Source organism: Microtus ochrogaster, chromosome 4 (genome assembly GCF_000317375.1).
Source record: "Microtus ochrogaster isolate Prairie Vole_2 chromosome 4, MicOch1.0, whole genome shotgun sequence".
NCBI classification, from domain to species: domain Eukaryota; kingdom Metazoa; phylum Chordata; class Mammalia; order Rodentia; family Cricetidae; genus Microtus; species Microtus ochrogaster.
The window spans coordinates 71,903,739-71,924,642 of NC_022011.1; the positions used below are offsets into that span (position 1 = coordinate 71,903,739).

The 20,904-nt window shown below is 42.2% G+C and overlaps 1 protein-coding gene across 1 annotated transcript in view; it reads right to left on the reverse strand.

The window, feature by feature from the left end:
• Positions 1–20,904, reverse strand: part of Pla2r1 (phospholipase A2 receptor 1) — a 114,887-nt gene that overhangs the window by 52,513 nt on the left and 41,470 nt on the right. The window contains exons 5-10 of the mRNA XM_005346449.3: positions 14,916–15,029; positions 14,212–14,352; positions 11,812–12,006; positions 8,137–8,294; positions 5,418–5,516; positions 4,398–4,510 (exon numbers count right to left, since the gene is read on the reverse strand). Coding sequence (XP_005346506.2) covers positions 4,398–4,510; positions 5,418–5,516; positions 8,137–8,294; positions 11,812–12,006; positions 14,212–14,352; positions 14,916–15,029 — 820 coding nt within the window. The remainder of the gene's footprint in view (positions 1–4,397; positions 4,511–5,417; positions 5,517–8,136; positions 8,295–11,811; positions 12,007–14,211; positions 14,353–14,915; positions 15,030–20,904) is intronic.

Sequence of the window (20,904 nt, forward strand, 5' to 3'; positions counted from 1 at the left end):
TCTCTCTCTCTCTCTCTCTTTCTTTCTTTCTTCTTTAAACAGTAATCCAGTAAATCAAAATCTGTTACTCAGAAAGGGGGCTCTGTTCTTTTCCCCTTTTCTATCCCATAGTGCCATTAAAAAGTCCTAAACTAGAAGTAGTTGCCTTAAAACAAAAGAAATGAGTAATTTGCAGCAGGTGGTTTTAATTGCACCCATCAAACCTGCCACTCTGTTGTGCAGACAGTGGAAAAACCAATTAACAAGTAACTACGAGCCTAGGTGCTCAGAGTGACAGAAGGGTCCGTAACTCAAACAAGAAATTGGTAATGGAAGCAGACGATCCCTAAGCCTGTTAGTGCATCTCCCGGGTTTGAGAAGACCCCCTTTGCAGGGGTTCACTCTCTTGATAGCTATTCAATATAGAACTCGAAATTCTAGCTAAAACAATAAGAGAACAAAAGGAGATCAAGGGGATATAAATTGGAGAAGTCAAAGTATTGCTATTTGTAGATGACATGATAGTATACATAAGCGATCCCAGATATTCTACCAGGGGACTCCTACAGCTGATAAACATCTTTGGCAAAGTGGTTGGACAAGATTAACTAAAAAAAAAATCAGTAGCCCTCTTACAAGTGATAAAAGGACTGAGAAATAAATCAGGGAAACAACCCCCCTCACTATAGCTACATATAATATAAAATATCTCGGTGTAACTCTAACCAAGCAAGTGGAAGACCTGTATAACAAGAACTTCAAGTCTTTGAAGAAAGAAATCAGAGAAGCTACCAGAAGATTCAAAACTCTCCCATGATCATGAATCAGTAGGGTTAACACAGTAAAAATCACCATCATACCAAACCAATCTACAGATTCAATGCAATCCCCATCAAGATTCCCACACAAGTCCTTACAGACCTTGAAAGAACAATACTCAAGTTCATATGTAAAAACAAAAACCCCATGATCACTGACAATCATGTACAATAAAAGAACTGTGGGAGGCATCACCATCCCTGATCTCAAACTCTACTACAGAGCTATAGTAATAAAAACAGCCTGGCATTGACATAAAAACAGACAATTGATCAATGGGATGAATAAAAAAGACATAAATCCACACAAGTATGGACACTTGACTTTTGACAAAGAAGCCAAAATTGTACAATGGAGAAAAGAAAGCATCTTCAACAAATGGTTCTGGCGTAACCGGATGTTGGCACGTAGGAAACAGAACCATATATATCATCCTGCACAAAACTCAAGTCCAAGTGGATCAAAACCTCAACATACTAGGTATACTGAATCTGATAGGAGAGAAAGTGGGAAGTAGCCTTGAACGCATTGGCATAGGAGACTATTTCCTGAATATAACATCGGCAGTGCAGACACTTAGATTGACAATTAATAACGAGACCCATGAAACTGAAAAGCTTCAATAAAGCAAAGGGTGCTGTCAATAGGACAAAACGGCAGCCTACAGAATGGGAAAATATTTTTTCCAACCCCATATCTGACAGAAAACTGATTTCCAAAATATATAAAGAACTTAAGAAACTTGACATCAAAAAACCGAGTAATCCAATTTAAAAATGGGGTACAGAACTAAAAAGAGAAAGAATTCTCAACAGAAGACTCAAATGGCAGAGAAATGCTCTAAAAAGTGTTCAGCATCCTTAGCCATCATGAAAATACAAATCAAAATGACTCTGAGATTCTATCTTACACCTGTCAGAGTGGCTAATATCAAAAGCACAAACAACAGCTTGTGCTAAAGAGGATGTGGGGTAAACGGAGCACTCCTCCATTGGGGGTAGGAGTGCAAACTTGTACAGCCACTTTGGAAATCAATATGGTGGTTTCTCAGAAAATTGAGAATCAATTTCAAGATCAAGTGATACTACTCCTGGGCATATATACACAAAGGATGCTCAATTATACCACAAACACACTTGCTCAGTTATGTATATAGCCGCTATTTTTGTTTTGTTCTTGTTCTTTGAGAGAGGGTTTCCTCTGTAGCTTTGGAGCCTGTCCTGGAACTAGCTTTTGTAGACCAGGCTGCCCTTGAACTCAAAGAGATCTGCCTGTCTCTGCCTCCCACGATCTGGGATTAAAGGCATGCGTCACTGTCACCCTGCATAACAGCTTTATTTGTAATAGTCAGAAACTGGAAACAACCTAGATGCCCCTCAACCGAAGAACAGATAAAGAAAATTTGGTACCTATGCACAATGGAGTATTACTCAGCTGTTAAAAACGATGACATCAGGAAATTTGAAGGCAAGCGGTTAGAACTAGAAAAAAATCATCCTGAGTGAGGTGACCCAGACCCAGAAAGACAAACATAATACATACCCACTCATAATTGGATATTAACTGTATGGTGAAAAATAACCATGCTATAATCCACAGACTCAGAAAGGATAGGTAACAAGGAGGGTCTAAGGTGGGATGCATGGATCTCCTTGGAACAGGGAAATAGAGAGGATCTTCCCAGTGGACTAGGGGAGGGTGGGGATGGAAAGGAAGCGGGTTGGGTGGAGAGGCTGAGTGCTGAAAGAGATGACTGGAAAAGGGAGCTAGGAGCTCTTCAGGGACGTGCAGAAACCTGATACAAGAGAAACTTCCATGAATCTACAAGGGTGACCCCACCTAAGACTCCAAGCAATAGCGGCTATGTAACCTGAATTGGCCATCTCCTGTGATCAGATTGGTGATTATTCCAATCGTCATTAAAAAGGGCCTTCATTCAGTAACTGAGGGAAGTAGAGGCACAGACCCACAGTCAGACATTAGGCCGAGCTCAGGGAATCCGGCTGAAGAGAAGGTGAAAGAATTGTAGGAGCCAGAGGGGTCAAGGGCATCACAAGAAAGCCCACAGAAACAACCATCTGGCTCATAGGAAGTCACAGAGTCTGAATCAACAACCAGGGAGGCTGCGTGGGACCAACCTAAGCCCTCTACACATATGTGAGAGTTGTGTAGTTTGGTCTATTTGCGGGACTCCTACCAAAGGGAGCAGGGTTGTCCCTAGTGATTTAGCTGGCTCTTGGAAACCTAGTCCTCCCACACAATTGCCTTTCCCAGCCTAAACACAAAGGAATGTGTTTAGTCTTAATGCAACTTGATATACCATGCTTTGTGGATACCCATGGGAGGCTTGCCCTTTTCTGGACAGAAGAGAAAAGGAATTGATGCTGGTTTGGGGGCAGTACATGAAAGGGAGGGGAGGGGAGGTAACGGGAGGAAAGGAGAGAGGAGAAAAAAATAAATAATTTAAAAGAGAAAGCAAGCAAGCAAGTTGAACAAGCCACGAGGAGAAAGCCAGCAAGCAGCTCTTGTCCAGGGCTGCTGCATCAGCTCCTGCCTCCAGGTTTCCCAGTCGGTTTGAGTTCCTGTCCTGACTTCCTTCAGTGATGAACTTCAAGTGGAAGTGTAAGCCACATAAACCCTTTCCTCCCCAAGCTGCTTTTGGTCCTGGTGTTTCATCACAGAAATAGTAAGCCTAACTAAGACATGGCTGAGATTAAAGTAACAAAACAAAACAACACCAAATGTGATGCTCTGCTTTGGAGTGTAACTACTCCTAAGGGTTAGCTGCTAAATGTAGTTTGTTAAAGCAACAAAAAGACAAAAAAAAAAAAAATTATAGAATCCTCTTGTATCCAGTTTGGAGGAAATGAAGCATTCTGTCCTCAGAATCTAATAGTTGCATGAGGTCCCAAAGATAGACTAGGAGGGATTTACACCTTAGCAGATCTGTGCCTCGGTTTGGGTCCCATTGGCACTGCGAGCAACCTGCAGGGCTACTTTGGCCTTGCCCAATTGTTCTGTTACTCCTCCTGCTGCACTTACTTGTTCCACTTATGTAAGGTTCTCCCTCTTCAGTTCTGTGTCGCAGAAGGTACAGTCACGCCACCTTTATTTCTTTAAAAAGCATGTCGGTGTTAAATATGATATCCTTCCCAACATTGGTAGTTAATAAGTAATTTTCTAATAAAAATGGACTTGATTATGATTTTTTTGGCACGGTCAGATAATGTGTGAGAAGTAATTACCACTGTGGGCATGTGGCAGGTTGAGTGTCCTGCCAGCCAAGCCTCTGCCAAGTACTGTTCAAAGACACTGTCTCCTCATTACAAACAGAAGACAAAGCCCAAATACAGCTGTCTGTAATAACAAGGCTGGAGAACCGACAGATGTCTCGGACAGTAAAGGCCACCTGAAGTTTTGCCATTTGTCATTTAAAAATCAAGTTAGAAACATCACCAGATTTTAATTCACCTCAATAAATACTCAATCACTTCCTCTTCTACTATGAACCCACTTTCCATGTAGACAGGCTCTCCTGACAGACTCTTGTCGTTACAAAGCCCCTGGCAGAGCAGTCAGGTCAGAGAGTTTGCATTCACCTGCTGGTAACGGTCAGGAGGGCAGGATGGCAATGATACCCATTGGACGCCTCCTCAAAGTTTCTCAGGACGGTGTCGATTTTGTAACAAAATTTGCCATGTCTCTCCCACCCCTTAAAGAAAGAAAAAGAGACATGATCTGGTTTAGTTAATGCCAAGAGATCCCTCCTCTCCCTGCACTGCTTTCTCTTCTGACTCGATTACATTCTTCTTTTCCTGTCACTTTGTATTTTTTACACTCGGGATCACCACTTGCAGGTTTAATTGATTTCTTATTTTATGTTTCAAAAAATGCAACCAACTTCAAAACTTAAACACAACTGAATAAAAGGGGGAAAACACTAAAAAACAGAACAAAACGAAACAGGCGGGATACTCACTCAAGAGCTACCATTCTCTCCCTTCTTCAAACTCACAGAGTTCCTTTCAAAGGGCTGAGATGTTTGGGTGAAAATAGAGTGTTGGCCATGAAGGGAGGACACTCCTTTGTCTGACTTCCTCACTAAGCCACTTTATTTTTAAGTGATGAATGCATTATTTAAGAAATATAAGAAACATAATATAAGAAATTACAATTTTAAGAAATATAAGAAACATAATAAGAAATTATTATTTTAAGAAATCGAAGAAACACAATCTCTCCACATCTAGTTCTGCCATCTGCCAAGTGGGGATAAGAGTAATGTTCATGGCTTCCCAACGATCAAAGGAGAAAATGCGGCAGAGACCTTGAGTAGAGACAGCAAACTTGGAGGTACAGCCAAGCCAGGTCTAGGTAGTGGGGAGCATTATGGAATTTTCAGTTTGATTTCGCATCCGCTGTGTGGTTCTTAGGGACTTAAGTAGAGTTACTAACCAGTGAATCAGCTGGGCACATCCTGAAGCTTTCTGGTGCCCCCAGGCGCTATTTGATTAGTAAGGGAAAAGTCCCACCCAGAAGGTATCCCCTATAATCCATGGCGGGCACATTCTTCTAGCTCTGAAGTCCGGGTACCCAGTTGCCCTGTTCGCCATGCTTACCTCTGGACATTCTGATTCGTCATCATCAAGGACTTGCCCTGCTCTTTTACAAACGTAAGAGAGTCTTTCTTGGCAGCCTTTTACTTTCCAGAGTCCTTCCTAAAGGGAAAAGAGTCACAGGATGAGTGAAAGGGTTCCGAGGATGCTGGTGGGCCGCAGCGTTAGTCAGGAGCCAGGCTGTGACTAGCAAGCGCTCCCAGTGGGGTCGTCGTCCAGAACCCTGCCTGACCCATCACTCGGTAGCCTGGTGACGGCTCTGCTTGTGGCAGTGAGAACAAACGCAGTCCAGAGCTGGGTGGACCTGAGCGAGGAGGAATTTGGTTGCTGCTGGACATACCTGGAAGCTACCACCAGGCATCCTCGGGGCCAAGATCCATGTTCGACTCCAACGTCTTTCCTTACTCAGCTTTCTCTTTAATTGATCAAATGTATTTAGTTTTTGAGAGTGGGTCTCACTATGTAGTTCCAGGCTACACTTGCTTTAGTCCAGCAATCTTCCTGCTTTGGCTTCCCAAGTGCTAGGGCCAGAATTACAGACATACTCCGGCCCAACTTCTTTCCTTCCTTCTTTCCCCCCTCTCTTTCTCTTCCTCATTCCTTCTTTTCTTTCTTGTTAGATATGTGTGTGGTGAACATACATGTGTTAGGGGGAGGTGAATGTGCACGTGTGTGTGTGTGTACGTGTGTATGTGTGTGTGTGTGCATGTGTGTGTGTGTGCATGTGTGTGTGTAAACCAGAAGTTGACAGAGTGTCATTCTCAATTGTTTTCCACCTTATTCTTTTTTTAAACCATTGTTCTCTTTTTTTTTCTTTTTTTATTGAGCTCTACATTTTCTCTGCTCCCTTCCCTGCCTCTCTCTTCCCCCTCTTCATCCCTCCCCCAAGGTCCCCATGCTCCCAATTTACTCAGGAGATCTTGTCTTTTTCTACTTTCTACTTCCCATGTAGATTAGATCTATGTAAGTCTCTCTTAGAGTCCTCATTGTTGTCTAGGTTCTCTGGGATTGTGGTTTGTAGGCTAGTTTTCTTTGCTTTATGTTTAAAAACCACCTATGAGTGAGTACATGTGATAATTGTCTTTCTGTGTCTGGGTTGCCTCACTCAAAATAATGTTTTCTAAGGCAAAGAGGCTGAATATGGTCAAGGTGTGTGCTACGCTTGGACAAACATGTCACTGTAACCCCATTACTGTGTACAATGAATATACACTAATTAAAGCAATCCCTATCCAAATGTTAGCTTTTGTTCTACAAATATGGTAAGTGAAGCAATCACACCAGGCAATAGGAAATGAAGGTCATCTTAACTATATATAAAACCAGTGATTCAAAAAACCATCAGCTCCTGAAACTGCGCTGGGTTTCAGCAGAGCTAGATTCACAACAGACATCTAAAGAGATCATTGTGGCTTCCTCCCTGAATGTCACTCAGACACACATTGGTAGCTTGTATAATTATGAATGCGCATGTTTCTGCGAGTCACAAAAGTAAGTGCTTTGAAATTTTTTCATGTTTAGTTGGCACAATTACTTTGTCAAGCTACTTAAGTAGCATTTAATGAGCTGTTTCTTGGGGGGTGCTCGACACAACATCCTGTGCTTAGAAAGAATAAGGACCCCTATCAAGCCCTCCAGCCCCCCTTAAACTCAGCCAGTGCTCTACAGCTGTTTGAGCAGAGAGGGGATATTTGCTTAAAATGTCTAATAAATATTCAGATGGCTTGGACTTAAGACTAATTCTGCATAATCTGATGCCTCAGAGAAGTGGGAGACGGCAGCCTGAGAATGTGCATAACGCTAACGTCACTGGCTCCAATCACTGGCTCCACCTGTTCGTGTGAGAGCGAGATCTGCCACCGATCCACGGTCTTCAAAGAGGTTCCACATCCTGCACAATCGTTTGCATTTTACTAAGCTAACGGAGCTTCAAAACTCTCACTCTCCAGTGTCCTCCAGCCTTCATCGTCCCTCGCTCTGCACCAGGATGGTCGGCCCCACCACTGTCTACCAAAATGGTGTTTGTTCAAGTAAAACAACAACAACAACAACAAACCTGCGTCTGAATCTCCTCCTCTAATTTAGCTAACAATGAATCTTGTTATTTGAAACATCTGATTCCTCCCCTCTCTCCCCTCCCCTCCCCTCTCCTCTCCTCTCCTCTGTACAGCCTCCACCCTAGGCTACCCATGGAACAGCCACCCAATTGTTTCTCTGCTATTCTGTCCCCTCCAAACCATTCTGTATGCTATGACCACAGTTATTTTTCAAGTCATGTTTTCCCTCTGTTGCCCTTGGAGTACTCTGACGGCTCTTATACCTTGGTACACCAGCCAGGATTTTTGTATTCCCTTGTCCCACCCATCTATCATCTCCTTACTACCCATCATCTGTTTGGCTATTGACGAGGGGCAAGCCTTTGTCTACCTTTGTGTCTTTCTCAGAACCGTTTTTGTCTGTTGTGTAAGGGCTTTTTTTTTTAAGTCACAGCTTAAACATCATCTGTTCAAAAAGCCATCCTTCACATGTCCTGTCTGAAGCACCTGCTCTAATCCAAGCTTTGCCCCTCTTTCCTCAGAGTAACAACCGTAGCCTTACCGTGTGTAAGGTAGCCCCGTGAGGAGCAGGCACTGCCTCTCTTGGTCTCTATTATGACACAAGACCCTGGCCTGTGTGGTTCTCAATGTCAGAACCACAAAACGGATCAAATGAACCAACTTACAGCTTGCTCTGCTGAGACGCACAGTTGGCTTCTCTTGGGAAAAATCCGAGGCTCAAGAGGGTGCCAGTTAGTGAAGATGACAGAGGAGCCAGTGGACCATCTAAAGGAGACTGGAGTTCTATTGCTACTCAAGCCAATCCATGTTTCTGATGCATTTCCTGTAAGAAATAAATGTAAATTATTTGTAAGGTATTCTATGTATATTTTTATGACACAGCTATCAGTAAGATATACCCTTTCACATGTGATAAATCTTGTTTGAATCTCACTATGATAAACTTCTCTAGGCCTCTTTCCCCCCTAATATCCAGGTTTGCTCAACTTAGGCCTTCCAACGTGAGCTAAAGCCAAAGCGAGCACTGGCCAGAACTCCTCCTCTATATTCAAAGTGACCTAAAATGTCTAGTTTTGTGCCTAGAGAAAAGGAAAATTGAAGAGGCTAATTGGATTTTGAAAGGAGAACATTAAAAACATCAACAGAACTATTCACCTAGGGTAACTTGAACGTTTTTCTGCTCTCCCTCTGCCTCAGCCGAGCACCACAAAACAAGCAGAAGCTCTCCCAGGCATTAACACAGAACAGTGGGTTGCTGGAAAAGCAAACAAAGCCTCACAGCCAGGATGCAGTGAGAAAAGCTAGGTAGCAGAGAGATGCTCAAGTGTCCTTGTTGATACAGGGGACACTGCAGGATTCTTTTAATCCCAAATGCAAAGGATTAAGGAAAAGAACATAGAAGTATTTGTGTTTGCAAACTAAAACCTAACATCTCAAAGGTCACCGCATAGAGCTGAAGGATTTTTTTTTTAAACACTGAAAAATGAACTCAATAATTTCTAGGACTTTTGGGAAGACTTCATGGCTAACGTATGTCATGGGACAAGGGTGGGTGGGGCCTGGCTTGCTCTGAAGAATTGAAGATGGGAGGCCCAGAAGCCTGGAACCTCTGAGTACGACACACAGCCTGAAAAACACCAAGCTAAAATAAGTTATTTAAATTATTTACTGAAGTAATTCCCTTTATAAGAGCATAGCACACTGTGGCTAGCCTGATGGAGGAAGGTCATTGGTTAAATAAAAAGAAACTGCTTGGCCCTCATTGGTTAGAAGATAGGTGGGAGGAGTAAACAGAACAGAACGCTAGGAGGAAGAGGAAGTGAGCTCAGACTCGACAGCTCTCCTCTCAGGGGCAGACGCCTCAGAGAGACACGATGCTCCACTCTTGCGGGCAGAGAGGCACACATGATGAAGCTCCGACCCAGGATGGACGTAGGCTAGAATCTCCCTGGTAAGCCACCTTGTGGGCTACAGCAGATTATTAGAGATGGGCTAGTCCAGGTGCGAGAGTTAGCCTAGAAAAGGCTAGATATAATGGGCCAAGCAGTGTTTAAAAGAATACAGTGTCCGTGTAATTATTTTGGGGAATAAGCTAGCCAAGCGGCTGGGGTGCTGGGGACGCAGCCCCGCCGCTCCTATTACAACACTAGCCAGTGGCCATAAAGCTAATTTACAGCTTTAGAGTTTGCATAGAAAATCTTAGGATTGACTTTTTTCTTTTCTTTGATGTCCTTAATATTCTTCTCTTCTCTTTTCTTTCCTTTCCTTTTTCCCCTTCCTTTCCCTTCCTCTTCCTTCCTCCTTCCCTCCCTTTCTCCCTCTCTTCCTTCCTTTCTTTTTTCTGTTTACTTGGAGACAGGGTTTCCCTGTGTGTATCCCTGCCTGTCCTGAAACTCACTTTGTAGACCAGGCTGGCCTTGAACTCACAGAAATCCTCCTATCTCTGCCTCCTGAGTGCTGGGATTAAAGGATGAGCCATCACCATCTGGCAAGGAATGACTTGTATGACATCTACTCCTTAAGATACTTTTAAATTTAAATTTTTAATTGTTTTGAGACTTTAATGTGTGGGCACTATGTTTACATAACTTCTACCCTCTCCTCTCCTTCTCTATTCTGTGTCCCACTGCACCCCCTCTCAAACTCATGATCCCTTCTTCTTTAATTATTTTGCTACATATATATGCACATAATCTATTGTCCAGTTAGTGTTGCTCGCATGTATGTGTGTTTAGGGCTGACTACTTGAGATTGAATAACCTATCAGGGGGCTCGTCCCCAGAGAGAACTGGCTCTTCCTCTCCCTGTAGCTTAATTGGCTGTAAGTCTTCTTCTAGGGGTAGGGTCCTGTGAGATTTCCCTTATCTACGTTGGCACATCGTGGGCGCTGTCATTACGCAGGTCTTGTTTAGTCCATTGTATTGTTAGGATTTCATGGGTGCCACTTCCCTATTATGTCTAGAAGATGCTATCTCATAGCAGGCTTCCTGGTCATCTGGCTCTCACAATCTTTCTGTTCTGTCTTCCATACATTTTCCAGAGCCTTCTGTGTATGGGTTGTATGGCACAGCCATATCTAATGGGAACAGCAAAAGTCATAAAGCCAGCACAGCTGATGGACAACCATCCAGCAAAGCCGAGCCGCATGATAGCCACTGTGGCACCTTTGGTTTTCATCTCTACCTGTTGCAACCTGGGGAGACTTTTAATATTTGCACAATTTGGGGATATTGGATTGGTGGAAAAATTTCTTGTGAATCATTTATGCCTTCTCCTAAAAATGCTGCTTCTAAGCTTCCCCCAGACAGTCCTGAACATACTATTACCCTGAGAACAGGCTGCCATACGCCTCTAGATTCTTAAAAACTGAGTCATGGGGTTAACGAGTAAGAATGATTATAAAAGATAACCCCATCTATCAATGATTACCAATGTTTATCAATGATGACAAAACTTGAAGGAAAATGATTGGCAATGATAACTCTGTTCTGTCATAGTTTATTCATGATGACTAACAGATGAGGAAAAGGAAGTGAAATACATGTCCAAAACCAAAAGTGATGCGATCTCTGTTTCGGAACAACAGGAATGTATCCCTGCTTACTAAATTCTGTATAAATTAAGAAGCACTCTGGCTGCCAGTCAGTCAGGGTGCAAGATTCTCCTGCCCATCATAGCCTGGCTCCCTCCCTCCCTCCCTCGTCCACTCCTTACATCCCCTGCTGGGACCTGCATCTTTACTAGGGATGTGCATCCTCCCTGTCCATCTCTCCTAAAATGAAACTAAGAAGTGTCCCGTGTTTGAATCCTCCCATCACTGCTCTTGCATCCATCCATCTTCAGACCCTGCCCTCATCTGGAGCTGGACTCCGGCAGTTGTATGTGCACCAATGGGAGTTGGACCCTGCCCCCCATGGTCAGTTGTTACCTCTTAAGATTTAAAAAAATGTATCTAATTTATTTGGCAAATGTGAAAACGTTACTTAGCTTCTGAATATGACTTGTGGATTTCTGGATTTTTTTTTAGAAATTCTGAATATATATTTATGAATATATATTCCATATCTACTCACATATACACTATATACACACCATAAATATAATATATACCATACACACACCATAAATATATAATATATACTATATACACACCATAAATATATAACACATACTATATACACAACCATAAATATACAATATATATATACTATATACACACCATAAATATATAATATATATACTAATCACTTTTAAATAGTTTAAAATTTCTTTTAAACTCAAATTAAAAACTAGAAACATGTTATTTCACAGGTCTTAAATCCAAGGTCTTTGGTGCTTACCATCCCCAAGGAGGTCTATAAGGAACTCCAGCTCTGCTAATGACGTCACATCCATCAACATGCTGTCATTAGTCTGGCAAGAGTGAAGAGCCTCTTGCCAGGTCCTTTCTTCTTTCTGAAGTTTGTAGCAGTTACGATTGAAGGGCGCCCAGTCAGGATCACAGTGAGTGGCATGGTATGTCCAAGAGTCGTTTTCTTTATAAATTCACACAGAGAACATCATTTGCACAATTGCTTCTAATATTATTTAACACCGTTTATGCAAATTGTCATTAGTATGGTTACTTTTCGTAAGTAAAACACAAAATTGATTCTTAGCACCTACAGGGTGACTTACAATCATCCATAACTCCTATTTTAGAGGATCTGGAGCCCTTTTCTAAGCTATACAAGCATTGGTCACACACACACAGTACACATACATACATACAGCCAACACACACACGAGAGAGAGAGAGAGAGAGAGAGAGAGAGAGAGAGAGAGAGAGAGAGAGAAAGAGAAAGAGAGAATGGAATTGGTTATGGACCATAATTTAAATGGTATTTTAAGGATTTTGTATAGGAAAGGTAGGTAGTAGGTAGATAGAGCAGATTCTTATCCTTGAGTTAAAATAGACTAAAACTCTGTTTACTTCTTTTAGAACAAGGATGATGATGTTTCACTATTGTTCCCTCGAGGTCACTGGGGTATCTGTGCTCCATGTTGTCACACTGGATGTGAATTCTAGGTTAGGTTCCCCAGGGTCACTTGCCCTGAAGCTTTAGGGTGGAGACTCAATTTTATCTGGAATCATAAATCCCTCAAGTAGTCAAAACCACGCTAGGCAAAGAGAATAAAATGGAAGGTGTTAGATTATTTGACTTTGGAACGTGTTACGAGACTCTAGTATTCAAAAGAATACGGGATGGCATAAAGACAGACACATTGGCCAGTGGAACAGGATAGAGAGCTGGGAAGTGAGCCCATGCATTGCAGCAAATGATCTTCAACAAAAGTCATAAAAACAGCTGGGCGGTGGAGCACGTCTTTAATCCCAGGATTTTGGAGGCAGAGGCAGGTAGATCTCTATGAGAGCAAGTACAGCCTGGTCTACAAAAAATAAAAAAAGTTCCAGGATAGCCAGGACTACACAGAGAAACCTTGTCTCAAAAAACAAAATGAAATAAACAGACAAAATTCTTACGAGTATAAGAACAAGACTGGAGAAAGAAAAGTCTTTTCAAGAAACGGTGCTGATGTTCTCTGGACTCAGTACGTTCACACGGATACTCACACCCAGACACATGTGCACATCATCACATGCATATGCCTTATACATACACTGGACACCACCAACACATACATAATGCACACACTCATACATGCTGATGAATAAAAAACAGCGAGAATGATAGAATTGGACTTACATATATATCTAAGAGATTATATTATATTAGATTATAACTAGGTATTAGCTGAGTCTTAATTATAACCTGAGTTTTGCTCATTGCTTTAGTGGGGAAAGTGTGTTACCAATATGATACGTGAAATCTGGTGGGAACTCCAGAAGTGCTGTAGTGGAGGGCTGGAGTCAGGATGAATGGCCTTGCTTCTGAGGCACACCAGGGAACCAGAGTTTCAACAGCACATTGGAACATTCAAATAGCCAGAAGAGAGACCTCTGAATGGTCTCATCGCAGAGAAAGGATCATATTTGAGGCAATGGCTACGCTGATCATCGCACAACACACGTAGAGATCAAAGCACATCCTACTTCACTGTTATATATGGTTAGTAAGTTAAAAAGTCAGCAAAAGAAAACCAACATAAGAAAAAGTACTACTAAGTTATTTCCCTTCATCGTTAAGTGTGAGGAATCCCACAAATTAAAACTACAAAAGAAAGCAAACTTTGGCTTTCCGATGTGGAATGATGAAGAGTGAAGGTCTTTTAAAAGAAAGGAAGAAAGAAATGCTTTCTGGCCCGGTGCTATGTTGTAGCTCTGTGGAAATGCATTTGCTGCAGCTGTGGTGCTTCAGGATGGTAGGGATCGCTTACACATTTTATAAAAAGATTTATTTATTTTATGTACATGAGTCCTCTACCTGCAGTATGACTTTGTGCCAGAAGAGGGCATCAGATCCCACTATAGATGGTTGTGAGCCACCAGGTGGGTGCTGGGAATTGCACTCAGGACCTCTGGAAGAGCAGCCAGTGCTCTCAACCGCTGAGCCATCCCGCCAGCCATTTTTTTAAAAGTCACCTCTTTCTTAACAACTAACATGTTTAAGATGCCATTTATACATTTTTACTTATATAACCAATTTAGCTAAGTCCCAATTAGTGGCAAAAATAGAGACATTCTAAGGAAGGCATGAAGTAGGCATGTGAACAACCAAAGAAGATGGAGGAGCACTCACCAAGTGTTTCGTGAGCAGTGTAGTTTAGGAACCGCTTGCATATATAAGGCAAGGCCGACTCACAGTCCTTGCTCCTCCAGGCGGTTGAGGGAGGTTTCAGTGTTCCACAGTGATACTCAACAAATGGCCGATCACTTATCTCTGAAAATTAATAGCATGGAAATGTAGCTTCAGCACAGATGTTTGCCCTTAAAGATTGCCCTAAAGTTAGCCTTAATGCCCCAAGCCCTTAAAGATGGCCCTTACAGTGCCTCGCTTAGCGCCCCCTACAGGACATTTGCTATGATTATCTGTGATTTCCAAGTTCAAGTCCAGGCATGACCATGAACTGCTTTTCCAAAGATAGCTAAAGAGACACTTCTGTTGCTTTAGAGTAGGGGAATATTTTGCAACTTGTCGCTATTTTGAAAACAGCAGTCTATCTCTGACACCAATTCTCCTGCTATGTTAGCTATATAGATTACCTTTCTGCCTTCTGCAAGTCAGTAAAGGTAAACCAATATTTATAAACTACAAGGTGTGGGGCATACACCTATATCCCAGCACTTGAGAGGTCAAGGCAAGAGAACTGAGAGCTTCAGGCTTGCGTGGAGAGCATAGGACACCCTGACTCAAGGGGAAAAAATATTAACCACTTGCAGAATGCTATGTGTAAGTCTGCAACATACCCCGCATGTTGAAGGTAAATAAGATTCTGCAGGTACCTGGGCTCCAGTTCAGGTAGCTGAGCGCTGTGCCATCAGACCACTGCCAGCCAGCCTTTTCATCCAGCTGATTCAAGCCAATCCACACCTCCACTGCTTCCCTGCTCAGCTGCTCTGAAAAGAAAACCATGGCATTTGTACAGAAAAGAGAACAGACAGAACACAGTGAAAGTTAAACCCAGCACTCCGCTGTTTTCTTGAATTGTTATTTCTTCAGGTCATAAAGCCATAGGGAATGCCAGACTACGACAAAACCAAGTGTTCAAGTGTTATGACCCTCATGATGGAGCTTCAGTGTGACAAAGCAGGGTTTGGCCATCCACAGCCACACGGCAAGCTTCTGAAGACCTACTGACAGCAAGGAGCAACGACCAGCTCTGGTCTGTGCGAGGCTCTCCCGTGTCCCCCAGCTCACACGCTTCCAGCTTTGGATGGTGGAGGTGGAGACGTCCAGGGCCGCCCCCAGAGACTGGATGGAAGCAAGTACACACACACACACTTAGGTGACCTGAAGCCCCGCTGAGCTGCTGGGCGCTGTCTGAAGAGAAGCATTACAGTGTAAGAGCCCAGTGTTCTGGAGGCCTCAGCAACGGGGACCCAGGCCAGGGCTTAGCATACTTGAGAAGCGGGTTTTGCAGTTCTGCGGTGCCTGCTTCTAACCATGGTTCTGCAGTAACTCACCGGTTAATCTGACCATGTCTGTGCAATGGATACTGTAAATAAACATTGGCTGACATACTTGCACAGAAAAACGTGCCTGGAGAAGTTGTATAATTATGGTTTTTTTTTTTTTTTTTTTTTTTTTTTTTTTTTTTTTTGTTTACCTAAGTTGAAAACCATTTTGCTAGTATGAAGATGTCCTACACTGTAGAATAAAATTGGGTAGGGGAACAGCCATGTCAATGACTTTTAGTAAAAATAGTTAATTTTGTGGCTGTCTCAGATATTGCCATTTTGACATTTCTTCTTTTAAAAAGAGCACGTTTTCTTCTGGTTCATGTGCTCTGCAATAACTCACTTCCTTTTCTCTCTTTATCTCTGTCTGTCTGTCTGTCTGTCTCTTTGTCCCTCTGTCTTTGTTTCTGTCTGTATCTTTCTGTTTGTCTCTCTCTGTGTTCCTATCTCCTGTTCCTGCGTGTTTCTCTCCTCTCTTTCTCTCTCTCAATGCAGAGACCTAGCCAGAGATTATAGGCAGGTCCTACAGAGAATGACTGTCTGGGCTTCCTTCCTTCCTTTCTGTAGTTTCAGAACTGTTATTAAGCTCCTCAGTTTGGACCATAGGGTAGGATTACCAAGGTAAGGACTCAGTGTGTTCAAATAAATCTGCTGCTTCCTCAACAACTGGACATTTCAGTATCAGAGTGGAAGCCTATGGACACTGGGGAAAAAGCCACAGAAGGTGCTTTATCACTAAATAGAACATATTGCACATGAACATGTCCAATTTTTTTGTGGTATTATACTCAGTCTCTTCTTGATGTCCATCTGCTTCCCGCTTTCAACAGTACTGTTGGATTAAATCGGTTAGTCTTCCCATGAGCATGAGAGGTGGATTGAGGCACTCACTGACAAGATGGAGAGATTTCCATATTCCACGCCCAGGCAAAGTGCTAAGTGGTATTTTCAATAACCTAATTCAAATATTAAATTATTCTTGGAATTACTCCACATGCCCTAAACTGTGCAATTTTGTTTACTAAAATACATGAAAACATCATGTAGTTTGTAATTCATGTTTAAAAGCACAAACACACAAAACAAACAAAAACAACTAAAACAAACAAACAACCCCCACCAGTCTATTTACTTTTGTAACAGAATTTACCCCTAACACATAAATACAAACTGGGATTGAAATTCCTTTGAATGTTTCTTGTCATTTGTGACAGCCTAGATAATTCTCTGTCTCATAAGCCATTCACTAGTGATGAGCATCCCCCAAAATCCTTTGGTTGGGACAGTTTCTGTCTTTATGAATAGACTTCTATTTCCCCAAACAATCCCCAAAGCCTAATTATAGACTTGGAATGTTTAAATAAAATCCAGTGACAGATCTTATTTTTTAAAATTGCTATTCAGGCTTGATGAATAGGTACCGAATTCTCCCCTGGGAGACCGCGGCAGTTGAGACAGATAACAGCCGTAATTCATAAATGGTGTGCAAGCTTTTGCATAAGACCCATTGCACATTAGTAATGATTTTGGAAATTGGTATTTTACTCCAATTAGTTTGGACGATAACTCCCCACTTGTGCCGAGCTGTTGCAGGAAAGGCGAGTGTGCACTGTGCATCCATTTATCAGAGGCGTTCTGGGAGGCCTCTCTGACTTTGCAACGATGTAAGTCTGCTTCTTCCGCCCAGTGAATCTCATTCCATAAACACAGAAAACAGCAACTGGGACCCTGCGTGAAGGTTTATGTGGGCATGGCTCACAACAGCAACAAATAAAAGTCAAAAGAATTTTATCTTTCTATTCCAACGGCAATCTTTCTATTCCAACGGCAGATTAATATGTTACTACAAAGCTGCATTACAATGCAACAAATTGTTTCTGTGTAACAAAACGGAGTAACAAGATATAGGGCTGGAAGGATGGCTCAGGGGTAAGAGTTCTCACTCTGCAAGCGTGAGTGCCCAAGTTCAAATTCCCAGTATTGAAAAGCTGGATGTCACAGGGATGCCGGTAACCTCAACATTAGGGGGAAATACAGGAAGACTCCAGGAGTTCACTGGCCTAGCTAGTCTAGCTGAACTTGTGAATAAGGCAGAGAGTAATACAGAAAAGCTTCTGACGCCTTGTTCTGCTCTCCAACTGTGTGCTTTGGAACACATGCATCTGCATACTCTTAAACACAAGCCACACATGTAGCACGCACACTCACATGCACACACACGCATGCAAACACACACACAAAACACAGAACTATACGTTCACCCTTACAGACATGAACACACTCAGGTAAGCTGAATAAGCAGATTATAAAATGGTGTACATAGCTGTCAGTTGGTGAACCCACACCATTGGTTATGCATGCCAGACACTTTCCTAAGTCTCCGCCTGCATTATAAGATGCAATGCACAACACTGAGGAGCTATTATCATTATTTCCACTCGATAGAGGGGATAACTGACATGCCAAGAGGCTAAATTACTTCTTGAGCAGCCCTGCCAGTAGGTGGTGGTGGGAGGATTCAAACACAGATAGCTGTCTCTCTCTTTGTATCTAAGTCCTGCATAACAGCGCCTTGGGTTTTATATGGTACCAGTCTCTATGGACATCACTGGTTAGGTTTTATTTGTTTATTGTGGTAGCCAACTTGATACAAGCTAGAGTCATCTGGAAAGAGGGACTCTCAATTGAGAAAATTCTTCCATCAGGTTGGCCTGTAGGCAAGTCGGTGGGGCATTGTCTTGATAAATGATTGCTGTGGAAGGGTTGCTGATGCTACCCCTAGGCAGCTGGTCCTCTGTGGTACATATACCCTTCATACATCACCTGATAACTTTGTTTAGAAGAAAATTCTTTCTTTTTTAACATTGGTTTGCTGTGGGAGGTCCACTTTGCTGGTAAGCCACTGCCACATGGCGATACTCAGATTAATAGAAATGGGTTAAATTAAGATGTAAGAGTTAGCCAATAAGAAGCTAGAGCTAATGGGCCAAGCAGTGTTTTAATTAGTACAGTTTCTGTGTGGTTATTTTGGTTCTGGGTGGCCAGGATGAACAAGCGGTGCCCTCCTTCAACATTAGTTTAAACTATATCTCTGAGAAATGCTTAAAGATGAGGGAGAAATGATTTCTGAGCAACCTTTACAAATGTAACTTGAGACCACCAAAATTCTACAACTATCATTCTAAAAACACCTAGACAGACTCTTGAGAAGCTGATACCCATGTTAGGGTCTGCCTCATTCTTTCCTGAGTACTTCTCTAGCAACCTTGAGTTTAAGATCATGTTAAAAATGTCATTTAATATTCAGGGGGATGCCTATATGTTTGTCTTTGGATAAGGAGACAGAGACAGAGACCCAAATTGGAGTACCGGACAGAAATCTCAAGGTCCAAATCAGGAGCAGAAGGAGGGGGAGCACGAGCAAGGAACTCAGGACCGCGAGGGGTACACCCACACTCTGAGACAATGGGGATGTTCTTTCGGGAATTCACCAAGGCCAGCTGGCCTGAGTCTGAAAAAGCATGGGATAAAACCGGACTTGCTGAACATAGCGGACAATGAGAACTACTGAGAACTCAAGAACAATGGCAATGGGTTTTTGATCCTACTGCACGTGCTGGCTTTGGGGGGGCCTGGGCAGTTTGGATGCTCAACTTACTAAACCTGGATGGAGGTGGGCGGTCCTTGGACTTCCCACAGGTCAGGGAACCCTGATGGCTCTTCAAGCTGATGAGGGAGAGGGACTTGATCGGGGGAGGGGGAGGGAAATGGGAGGCGGTGGCGGGGAGGAGGCAGAAATCCTCAATAAATAAATAAATTTAAAAAAAGAAAAAAATGTCATTTAATAAATCTATAATTCTGCTTCATATTGGTATACTTTTAATTTTTTTTCACCCACTGAGCAACAAACTTTGTTTGTCAATAGAGGTTTCTAACAGACAGGAAGCCCTTCAGGCTGATGTAGGGGATGCTGTGTAGCTGTGTCTCTGCACTTCTCAGTATTGACAATGGGGGCTTGTCTGGGACCCAGTGAAAATACTGTTGGAGTGTTTCCCTGACGATTCCTTGACTGTTCTTCCTTGATAAACACAACTTGTATTTCATCTTGGTTTCTTTGTTTCTATTTACTGGCTACCATGTGATGTTTATTAAAATAAGTGTTATTAGAAATGAAGATAAAAAACCCATGGCATTTTCCATATCCCATTTTTGGATCAGATAAAAATAACACATAGTTTATCTAGAAGAATATTTCCATAAAATCTGATTTACTAATGTCTCAAGTCATGCCTTAAAGATAGCAGTCTGAGACACCATACAAAAGCTGTCTCCACAAACAGTACATTCCAGGACCCAAACTGTACTAGTAATGGCCACTTCTATATTTTGTTTTGACCCTATATCTTAATATCTATGTTGGAGTGTCTTTTAATAATCTTTAGCTCTATAATATTGAGTGTCTATATGATTATTTTCTTTGTCAAAGCTGCAAATCTTAATTTTGTCTGAATGGAGGGCCCTAAAGGAAAGAGAACAAATGTCATGGAAACAAAGTAAAACTGTTCCCCCCATTCTCATCCCTGCTGGTACTTTGAAATATTATAGTTTTATACTGTTAGTTAGCATTAGTGTTTTTTTTATTTTCCCATGAATATTAAAGTTTTGGAATTTACCAAAGGTTTTGTGATGGGCCTGCCCACCATGAATGATGGATATACTATTAACAAATAGACTATTTAATTATTTACCAATGGAACCGAATGTCTAAGTTCTACAGATGACAAGAATTGGTACTTAACTTTAGGAGCTCCTCTGTTCCACTTGCAAGAGTTGCAGCTCACCTGGGTCACACACTATAGCTTCAAATTCTCTTCCCCAAGGGGAAAACTAAGACATGAGTAGATGCCAAAGAGAATGACATAGTGTTTATATGAAAATCCAGAACTGGGCTGTGGTGGTGCTCAGCTTTAATAGCAGCACTAGGGAGGCAGGGGTAGTGGTTCTCTGAGTTCAAGGTCAACCTAGTCTGCAGAGTGAGTCCCTGGACAGCCAGGACTATGCGGAGAAACTGTGTCTCAAAATAAAACATAAATGAATAAATAAAATTCAGGATCAGAATGGTGGTGAGATGGTTCAGTGAGTAAGGTCACTTGCCACTAAGCCTGACAAACCTGAGTTTGATCCCCAGAACCCACCCATTGGAGGCAGAGAATTGACTCCTGTAAGATTGTCCTCTGACATCTGCCTGCGTGCATATGGAAACACACACATGCTGAATAAATTGTTTTAAAAATTCAGAATTAGATTTTGGGAT